The following is an 11,195-nucleotide window of genomic DNA, read 5'->3' on the forward strand; positions in this document are numbered from 1 at the left end:
GACAGAGAGAATATGTGGGGGTGAGAGGGATAGAAGAGGTGGGGAGGGGTGAGAATGAGAGAAGGGGTGAAGTGAGAGTGAGAAGGGGTGAGAGTGAGAGAGGGGGTAGGGGTGATAGTGAGAGAGGGGATGGGAGTGATAGAAAAAGAGAGGGGGGGGGGATACAAGAAGAGAGAGAGAATGAGAGACAGAATAGGGATCTAGATATGTGTGAGAGAAAGAGTAGAGCAGAGAGACACCATAACAGGGTGTAGATAGGGATAAGGTAGAGGTGGAGGTGGGGGTCGTGGTGGTTACTAGGAGGAGTCTGAGCGAACACCTGTTGTAATTAGGGCTGGCACGCGACCCAGTCAAACTCGCGTGGCAGCTGCGCCTTCCTCGAACAATAGCAGTAAAAAGAAAGAGAGAGAAAGCTGAAGTTTTGAAAGCACTACTTATCCTTCAGGCCGTGCGTGCGGGTGTGTGTGTGTGTGTGTGTGTGTGTGTGTGTGTGTGTGTGTGTGTGTGTGTGTGTGTGTGTGTGTGTGTGTGTGTGTGTGTGTGTGTGTGTGTGTGTGTGTGTGTGTGTGTGTGTGTGTGTGTGTGTGTGTGTGTGTGTGGAGGGGATGAGTGAGAGGGGGAGGTCTATTCAGGTTAACTAAGGAGTCCACTTTGATGGAAGCAGCACAGAGCCAGAATGGAAGTGAATAGAGCTGTACGGGACACCTGCCCCTGGTATGCCTGTTGAATAAAAACCCTGGCTGCCTATCCCACAATCCTTCCTGGCCAGGTGCCTAGCAACCAGCTCTGAGGGGCTCCAGGATTGGTCAGACCATAACCTCCAGTTGTTGCTATATCCTAACAACAGCAGAAGGATAGTTTGCAGTACAGTTGCGGATTGGGCCAATCGAGCCAAATGGAGAGTCAACCCTTTTAAAACGGAAAAACACAAACACACAAACACATACTGTTAGGACACTTCATGTAGTGTAAGCTACATTGATTCATAGGAATTTAATGAACTGAAATGTTGTGAGTTTAGTTAACACTCTTATTTCCATTGTAGTTCTGCTCTGTGGCCACACAAATTGGAGCCCAATTACTTCCTTCTAGAATTGTAGTAACTGCAGAGGTGACTTTAAGATAATTGTGCCCAGTGAACTGCATCCACTTTAACGTTAGTGTAGTAGTGGGTGTATTTTTCCTTTTCATGCTAATTTGCTACTTTCTTAACGTTAACCATCTATTTATCTATGTATTTATCATCTTTAATGTTTTGATATATTAAGAAAAAGTGTATTTCCTATTTGAAATTTTCATTCAATGAATTGTCCTTAACATGTAATGCATTGTTACAATCAGACTTTCAGACTTTACATTACATTGTTTACATAAGAAGTGTGATTATTTATTACATTTCCATTCACTGTATTTCAATTTACATTGTATCAACAAACTCTGGCCTCAATGTTTAATTGTCTCATCTAGTGAGCAACCTTAAACACCACACCCACACACACACACACACACACACACACACACACACACACACACACACACACACACACACACACACACACACACACACACACACACACACACACACACACACACACACACACACACAACCAGATGCACATAGATGGCCATGTGCACTATAGCATTACTGCCATGCTTGGATGCCTCCGCTTTGGAATGACATTATGTAATCCACCCCTTGTTACTGTTTTGTATGCTCAATCTGAACCCTGTTACCCTATGTAAAAGCCTCTTCGACTAACCTCGGAAATAGTCCACTCTGGTTCTGCGACGCCATCTAGCGGCAGACAAACAACAAGTTCGCTGCGAAGCGTCGAATCTCTGTAATGCAGGTTGTAGAGGACGAATATGTTACATAAATGAACATGTGCGGGGAAACAGCACGGCAATATACAATACAAGGAACAATATAAAATACATGCCGTTTGAGGCGTAGCCCACATTTCCATCATGCAAAACCAATTAATCTGTTGGCTCGGACCGCGTATTCTGGACAGAATAACAATATAATAAATTACGTCATTAAATTCAAGTTATTATAGCAGTGCACTCAACCTAACTTAGTAAAAGTCCGTGGACATTAACGTCCCTCGCCCAATTCAATCCATCAGGATATTCTGACTTGAAAAATAAACGATGTCTGTACATGGGGAAACATTTGCTTGTTGGCGTTGGGCCTACAGACCTAAGATTCCCATCGTAAATAAATGGTTACAATGTGCAGGTGAACTGTGTAGTTTATCGTAATATTTAGCTGGTCTATAGGTTTCATGGTCTCTTGTTTATATTACTCTTCGGAGTGATTTCATTGAGTTAAGGGAGTTTACATGCCTTGCTCTCTCTCCCTCTCTCTCTTCCTCTCTCTCTCTTCCCCGCTCTCTCTCCCCCCTCTCTCTCTCTCTTCCCCTCTCTCGCTCCCTCCTCTTTCTCCCCCCCCCCTCTCTCTCTCGCCTCCACCCTCTCTCCTTCTTTCTCTATCTCCCTCTGCCTCTCTCTTCCACCTCCCGCTGCCTCTCTCCCCTCTCTCTCACTCTCTGCCTCTCTCCTTCCCTCTCCCTCCCTCTCCCCTCCTCCCTGTGTCTGCTGTGAGGAGGACTGGGCGTGTGTTATGTGACAAAAGCCCGCCTGCCTCGTGTCCAGTCCCGCCTTATAAAACAGAAGGAGGAGAGAGGGAGGGATATAGTACGAGAGAGGCTGCTGTACAGCTCCAGAGCCTGAGCGAATCTTTCCGCACACTTTGCCGTCTCAAGAAATAGCTTACGTTTAAAAAATAAGACACATATAATAAACACATAAATTGCGTATGCGCTATACTAGTTACCGTGTGCACTTGAAGCGCTGCACAATGTCTTACGTTATAAGATATCGGTGCTGTAAATACGCCAAAGTATTCCCGATGGTCTAATAAACACGCTAAACTAAACCCAGGAAAGGGTTAATGTTTAGGTGCATGTTTCGTATTACTGGATTACCCGGGCCAGTATAATTGTATAAACAGGGCTCAAATTGCACTCAATGTTAAGTTTCCATATGGTAAAGTCGTCACGGATCCTATATAGCAATAACTTAATGGCATACACATGGGCTGGTGGCGAGAGAAAGAAAAAGGTTCACAGCAGAAGCCAACGTCTCTTTAAAAAAACTAAAGTTTATCGCTGTATTCTGGAATGAGGTCAGACATGAGGCTCCTCATTGCACGCGCTGATTATTATTAGATTCCTTTTTCGACCAATCCGCGGCAAGGGGGCGTGTTTTGGCACCGAAGCAGGGTAGAAACAGCATTTCATTGGTCGAATTTTATCGCTGTTGTATCTTCGGAAGGGATAAAGCTGAGCAGGGGAGAAATTGGAGGCTGCTTGAAACTGAACTCGACTGCAGATGGAAGGCGGACAATATAACTGGCGTTTGTTTTTTTGAAACACTCTGTGACTCTCCCTACTCTCAGTCTCTTTTCCAGCAGAGAGAACAGGGCTATGCAGAGAATATCAGTTACCTTACACACTTCCCGCGAAACTTGGAAGCCTTTTCAGCGCCAGAGCGCACAGTGTGGCACTCAGTCTGCGCGCGGCAGCTGTGGTGCGCGCATATACTCAGTCGCACGCGACTGAACAGACTTCATGAGACGCAAGACCGGCACACTGTACAGAGTGTGGAAAGTGGACATTTTCAACAAGCACGCGTACAATAATGGAATTGTACTTTTTAAGCGTGTAGGAGGATTTTCACAGACTATATCGGACTGAAGAATAAAAACACAAACAAGAACACCTCTCAGGACTGAATCATTTCTATTTCACTTTGTTTCACACTCAGTCCCGTCTATGAAGAGCGGAAAAGGGCTGAGCTTGCTATAAAGTGAACACAGGACCAAGAAACAGAAGTGGAGAGAGCGAAAGAGAGAGAGAGAGAGAGAGAGAGCGTAAGCTCTGAGCCTTCCTGTGTAATTAAGCAGCATGGTGCAGAAAATGAGCCACACGGAGAGCACCGCCGAGGCAGTGCCGTTCTTCGCCGGGGATTCCAGCCCCGACTCCGGGGCGTGCATGGACCTGGACTCGGCCGCCTCTCCTCCCTCCCCGTGCTCTGTCGCCTCCTCGTCTGGAGACAAACTGGGAGAGAACCCAGCGTGGTGCAAAACTCCCAGCGGCCACATCAAGAGACCCATGAATGCGTTCATGGTGTGGTCGCAGATCGAGAGGAGAAAGATCATGGAGCAGTCCCCAGACATGCACAACGCCGAGATCTCCAAGAGGCTGGGCAAGCGGTGGAAACTACTCAAAGACTGCGACAAGATCCCCTTCATCCGAGAGGCGGAGCGGCTCAGGCTCAAGCACATGGCTGATTACCCCGACTACAAATACCGGCCCAGGAAGAAGGTCAAATCAAGCGCCTCCAAACCAGTTAACGGAGAGAAGGGAGACAGACAAAGTTCCAGCAACGGAAACACCAGCATTAAGTCATCCGCCTCAAGAAAGCACGGATCTAAGTCCCCCAACAGCAGCAAACCCCACAAATCACACTTTGCCAGCAGCAGTAGTAACAACAACAACAACAGCACCAAAGCATCCCAATTCTCCACTGAACACTCGTCGGACCACCACCATCACCACCACCACTCCTCTCTTTACAAGTCAAAATCGGTTTCCTCGACAGCCAAGCAGATCCCAGACAGCAAGAAGCCCAAGAGGGTATACGTCTTTGGCAACGGGGGCAGCATTAGCCCCGCGTCGTCGGTCGCTGTCCCAGCCAGCCCCACGCTCAGCAGCTCGGCTGACTCCAGCGACCCCCTGAGCCTGTACGAGGACGGGGGCAGCAGCAAGGAGGAAGGGGGCGAGTCTGTGAGTAGTGGCAGCGTGGGCGCTTCCTCGGAGCGACACAGCCGCCACACATACGCCAACCGGCGGGCTGCCTCTCCTACCCCCTCCGGCTTCCACTCGTCCGCCTCGTCGCACTCCTCCTCCTCTTCCTCGGAGGACGAGGAGTTCGAGGACGACCTGCTCGACATCAACCCGAGCCCCGGCTTCGACAGCATGTCGCTGGGGAGCTTCGGCTCCTCGGTGCTGGACAGGGATTTGGATTTTAACTTCGAGTCCGGCTCAGGGGGCTCCCACTTCGAGTTCCCCGACTACTGCACGCCCGAGGTGAGCGAGATGATTTCAGGGGACTGGCTCGAGTCGACCATCTCCAACCTGGTGTTCACATACTGAAAACAAACGCAACGACACAAGTAGCCTATTACCTTGTAAGCAAAAAAAATCAACCATCAACTGGGATCCCGAGCGGACTGGGGGTGTAACAAAGTTGGCTGTCCCAACCAGACGACCAGCGACCCTGACCGCCTGTCTCCCCCACCACTGGGGTGCCTGAGTCGCGCCACCACCAGGCGAACATGAAGGCGATTAAGTTGCTTTTTCGCCTCTTTTTTTTCCCGGATTCGTGGACTGCGTGTGACTCGGGAGAAGTACGCGCAGGGAGAGGGGAGAGGAGGGAGGAAGAATAAATGTCTGTGGGCGGCTGACGCCTGATTAGGACCGACAGAGTTCCTATTGAAAGAAGACTCTGTCTTGAACTGTTTTGAACTGAGCAACTGTGATTGATTTGCACGTAAACTGATGGCAAGGCGGGACGGTCCGCCTTGGTGGAAAAAGGGACATTTCAGATACTCACACGGTCGCCAAAACGAACTTTAACTTCACGATGATTTTAGAGGTACAGACACGAGTCCACGAGTAGTTAAACGGTTTTTAAATGGTGTCACCTAATGTGGATTTGTGTGAGACAAGGTGGGTTGACATTTTTAAAAAGTCCGATATTTTGTCAAAGCAAAAAAACGCATGGTAGACTACTGTTCTTGTGTGCTGGGGGTTCTCCTCTGACTGTGGAGCAGTTCTTCTAAGTAGTATTAGGGTTATTTAAATGGGTAGATGGCGCCGCTCTTCTGTTCTTCTCTTTACAAAGGACATGGGGAATAATCACCAGCTGTTGCAATTCTTAAAACTTCAGGATTCAAACGCAACGTCAAATCTGTGCTGAACTTTATAGCCTACACTTTTCTCTACAATTCAGGACCAAAACTATTCCTTTAATGTTTTATTTCAGATAGCCTATTATAGAGAAATCCTCGCCGGTTTTTCCACCCTCTGAGCTTTGTTGTGTAGGCCTACATTTATTCAGATGCCATTTTATACAGGATGTTGTATTTATACACCGGGCCAAGCATTTTCGACCGAAATCATTTTTTTATTTTATGTATACATGGTCTAGTCATGTGTTTTCTTACAGTTTGTCTATTTGTCTGTACATCCGTCTGTCATGTTTCCTTCTCAGGCGAAGGGCTAGAGTTTTACAAACAATCTTTTTGAGTTCTTTTTATATTTAAATGTAGACTTTTGGACATTGACAAAGAGAGGAAACAGTTTGATTATTTTCTCAGTGTATTTTTGTACAAATCTATATCAAATGGGGATGTCATCAATCGGTGTGTAGCCTACAAATACCGCTGTATTGGATTTCCTAATTTCAAGGATCCGGCTGGCTGGTTTTCAGTCTGAATCAGTCCACCATTCACGTTTACGATTCCAATCTGCTTCTTAAAGGCACAGTTACACATTTTCTCTGAACCCCGTGGAACATGTGCTCCAACAGCACCAGTACTATCTCGAGCAGCCACTCCTTTTTTTTGTATTAACTGTCAGATATCTTGCCTATGACAACATTGGAGGAGATTGTAGCTATAATTTGGACTTTAATCTTGGCGATTTTTATTACATTTTTTGGAAAATTTGGTAGGCAACTGCTGGATTGAATGGTCTGTCAGTGAAACTATCCATCAATAATAACATCAAGCATATTCAAATTGCTGACTTGAGTTCCGCACACAATTAATTGTACTGCGTTTCTCATTGTATTTGAATATATAATCTTTTCTACTTGTCAGCTAACTATTAGCTAATAATTGTTTTAGTATCTTTATGGCATGGTGAATAGCATTTGTATTTCAGATTCAGGTTATTAGCTGTTGTGTTTAAAAAAAAAAAAGAGTTAAAAATGAGGAAAAACATTGAAATGTTGAATCAATCTTTGTATATTTGACTGTATCATAAAGCAAAAAGATTGTGTGTTTATGTACGTTGTTGCTATCAAGGAAAGGCACTGTCTAGAACTGCTATCTTTTACACATCCTTGACTTACGTTTAAGGTGGTCGTTCAGGACTCATTTTTTAATATATATATATGAAAGCATTTTTAAATATATTAACTTTATTTTTCATCCATCGTGTGCAATATGCTGTGTAGAACATTCATTTTTATTGTCTCTAATCATGCCAGAAACAAAGGAAACCATCCTTTTCTTGACAGACGGGAGGAGGGAGAAACTCATGCCAGCTAAAATTGTGTCCATTTACTGCCTGTCAGATTGTTGATATAAAACTTGTGTACAGAACTTTTTTCAAGGAAGGAAATAAATATCAGCTGGAACTGAAACCTTAAAAAAAACATCTCGCTTGACTGTTCTTTTTTGATGAACTTGGTATTATCGGTAATAAGAGACATTTATTACACATAAAGGTGCTTTAGTGGTCATCTGAGGAGACTTGTTATGTGGCCTCTGTTGAGTAATGGGCAGGTGCATTACACGCTCACATGACAGACGATACTCCTCATCTGATCATGGGACCCCAACGGCCGTCGCTGATTGGCTGCGGTGGTAAGTGATGTGTGGTTAACACTTGGATACCAAGAGCCTTTTGAAGCCACAGGGTATATCAGCCTCTTCAATCGGTAACCCGAGCAAGGCTTTACACCATCAAACCCCACATAAAACTGATTTAGAAAATATATCAAACACAACTGCCATTGAATAAGGTAAAGAAGCAAAACTAAGGAAAAAGGACATAATTGACACCAATTCTCCCAAGTCTATGAAACATAACTAGCAATAGAAGCAGGTTTCACATGAATTAAGACTAAAATAGTCAAATGTAATGCTGGGAACAGTATCACATCCATATTGTTTTCAGTAATTAGTGCAGCAATGCTTCTCCAATTTACCTTAATTTGTTAAAACGAGTACGAGGTAGGTGGGACCGAGAAGCACTATTATGCTACATCAAAATGTAGCCCACAATATAGTCAATTAAAATGACCAGACGGTTGGAATTAAGTTGACCCTTGAGACTGGCCCTATTTGTATCCTTCTTTCCCATTACTAATTCCCCATTCCACCAATCAAGCCTATAAATGAAAACATATCTGGGTTCAAACCCTAAGGGGCCGGTAAACTAGCGTGTACCCGCAGCAATCTAAATAACATACCAGGGTTTATAGTGTTGTTTCACATAATGTAATACTTATAATGTACTGCTAATGTATACAGGGAAGTAGCGCATAGTCAAGCAGACCTAAACACTCAATCACAGCATTCACAACATGCATCCCAGCATGACGTAACCTCTGAGCCGACCGAGCCTAGAGAGAGAAATAAGGGCTAATGCTATGTCTGTCTCGGTTACTCATGAGAAGCACCCGTTGAATGCCACGTGTTTACTGTTATTCTCCTGTAGTGAAGCTCATATAAGCTATAATGAAAGAATATGCTTTGGTTCAACAACCGAAGCATACAGGAAAACGTTGTTGTTTTTCATGGCCATTGTACAGTCACCACTTAAAGGGTGTCAACCTCTTCTCCTCCACCTTATCCCGTTATCATGTTTCCTCTTCGAAGAACACATGAACTCTCATGTTATAGAACATGATATAGCCCCTCATGCATTGTGTGTGGTACAACAGGGAGCCCATACACGATGGTAGATATGAATGGTGATCATTGCTACCCAGAAGCCATGCTATGCTGTAAGACTGGGTAGAAAATTAAGATATACATTTATTTCGAGGACCTATTATTAATATGCACATGCAATCTGGACGGAATTATTATAAAATGTAAATCTATTCTTCTCTATTCTGTTCTATTCTTTTCTAATCTATACTCCAGACTGTTGTACTGTATCCTTGCCGTCTGGTGTTCAGACAGTCATTGTCTCCCCTCCCCCACTCCCAGACAGACTGCTGGTCTGAGGGGAGGGGCAGAGCGAGCGAGCGCTCAGCCCAGGGACCCTCCAGCATAGCTGACAAGCATGTCTGTCAATCTGTGTGTGTGTGTGTATGTGTGTGTGTGTGTGTGTGTGTGTGTGTGTGTGTGTGTGTGTGTGTGTGTGTGTGTGTATTACTACACGTGTATATCTGGGCATGGTGTAGGTATGTGTGTCTGTGCGTGGGTGTGTCTCTACATGTGTATGCCTGGCAATGGTCTGTTTTATGTGTGTGTGTCTGTATGTATGTGTGTATGTATCTAAATGTGTATACCTGAGCATGGTATGGTAATGTGTGTGTGAGTTTGTTTGTGTGCGTGTCTGTGTGTGTGTGTGTGTGTGTGTGTGTGTGTGTGTGTGTGTGTGTGTGTGTGCGTGTGTGTGTGTGTGTGTGTGTGTGTGTGTGTGTGTGTGTGTGTGTGTGTGTGTGTGTGTGTGTGTGTGTGCATACTCACATCTTACAGCTTAACGAGAGCTTCTGCTCATATGGCTCGTGCCAAATGCTTATTAACAGCATTCGCATGCATATAAATAATGCGATGATCAGACAGTTTAAGCTTATTGTTTTATATCAGGTACTAAACCTGGTTTATGGACGGTCCACGGATGACAAAGTGTAGCTTGTAAAAAATTTAGTTTATTTCTGCTGTTATGGATGCTACAACAACAAGAGCAATTGTAAGTTGTGGCACACATATGTAGCACAGCTTTCCAAATGTATCCCCCAATTAAATCCTAATGAATAGCGAGCTACATGATGCTGTAAAACAAAGACAACAGAGCGAAGCATCACATTCATGAAATATATGCTAACCTGTCACCGCGATTGTTGCCGCAAATTGATTATTCGGGGTAATCAGGGTATAGTGTGCATGTAATCACGCTAGTTGTCATTCTGTGTCATCTTCCACAGGATGCAATAATTAATATATCGTGTCATTTTTCGATGCAACCAACTAAAAGTATGCCTGCAATGTACGCTATTGTCGAAACATCATCAAAGCGTAATCATATGTGTGTAATTGAACGTTTGTCATTTTGAGGTTCAGTTGATTATGTGCCTCATTATGTATGGAAATTCATATTTAGTTTACAGGTGTAGGTATTTTGAGTCACGACACAGCAATACTCGGCTGGGTAGCTTGTCGGATTTAAGCAGTCAAAAATGGTTCTCCTTATAGCATGACGTTTCTCAAAAGTCTTTTTCCTCTAGTGCAGGTACACATCATTTTCAAGTCTTGAGTACAAGACCATCAGGGTTATCTGCAAAAGGCCCCAAAATTTACCTCTCACTGTCACATTCTTTCTTCTTTCACATCTTTCTTTCAATACAGTTATTCATTCATGATCATGGTTTTTGTGATTTGTCTGTTGCTCCTTAAATAATTGTGCACAATTATGCACAGGTAATTGTTTTCCAGTGACGTATTGATAAAAAACAACAACATCTGAACACTTTAGAGTAAGGTTACCATTAATTAACAATACGTTAACATTTGTTAATACATTGATTAGCATTATTATATATAATGAGCATAGGGGTAAGCGTGAGGTCAACGGTTAGGCCTAACCCTAACCCCTAAAAATAATGAATATCGCTAGTAAACATGAACATTACATGATTGCTATACACATTAGTTAACTGTTAGTTAACCTTTCAATTAATGCTTATTACTGCATTAAATAGTGTTAATTAATGGTCCCTAAGCAATGCATAATGGAATAGATGTTATTGAGGAGGTGTATGGGCATAGATACCAAATAGTATTAAAGGTAACACATTTAGTAACCCACAATGAGAACAAATCTCTGGATTTAAACAGTATTTGGCCTCAGGGGTTGCTGGCTCCTCTGGTCGAATTACCCTTGAGCAACACACCTAAACGCTTACTCTCTGGCAGCTGGCTAGTGGCCGTGCCTGGTGGTTGATTTTACATTGTGTGTGTTGGGGGGTGAATGTGTGTGTTGTGTGGCAGGGTTCAAGATGAAGCATTAGTGATAGTCCATGTATACTACCTCTATGTATCGATCAACGTTCACTGCAAATGGGTGGGTGCATCTCAATGATACAACGTTGTAAAGTATCCT

At 44.0% G+C, this 11,195-nt stretch overlaps 1 protein-coding gene across 1 annotated transcript; it reads left to right on the plus strand.

Annotated features, from left to right (window-relative positions):
* Positions 1–3,357: 3,357 nt before the first annotated feature.
* On the plus strand, positions 3,358–7,512 carry sox4b (SRY-box transcription factor 4b). The gene has a single exon (XM_060065379.1). It carries the CDS (start codon positions 3,972–3,974, stop codon positions 5,220–5,222), a length of 1,251 nt encoding a protein of 416 aa, XP_059921362.1. The 5' UTR covers positions 3,358–3,971; the 3' UTR covers positions 5,223–7,512.
* Positions 7,513–11,195: the final 3,683 nt, after the last annotated feature.

The sequence above is a fragment of the Gadus macrocephalus genome, chromosome 11 (assembly GCF_031168955.1).
Source record: "Gadus macrocephalus chromosome 11, ASM3116895v1".
NCBI classification, from domain to species: Eukaryota; Metazoa; Chordata; class Actinopteri; order Gadiformes; family Gadidae; genus Gadus; species Gadus macrocephalus.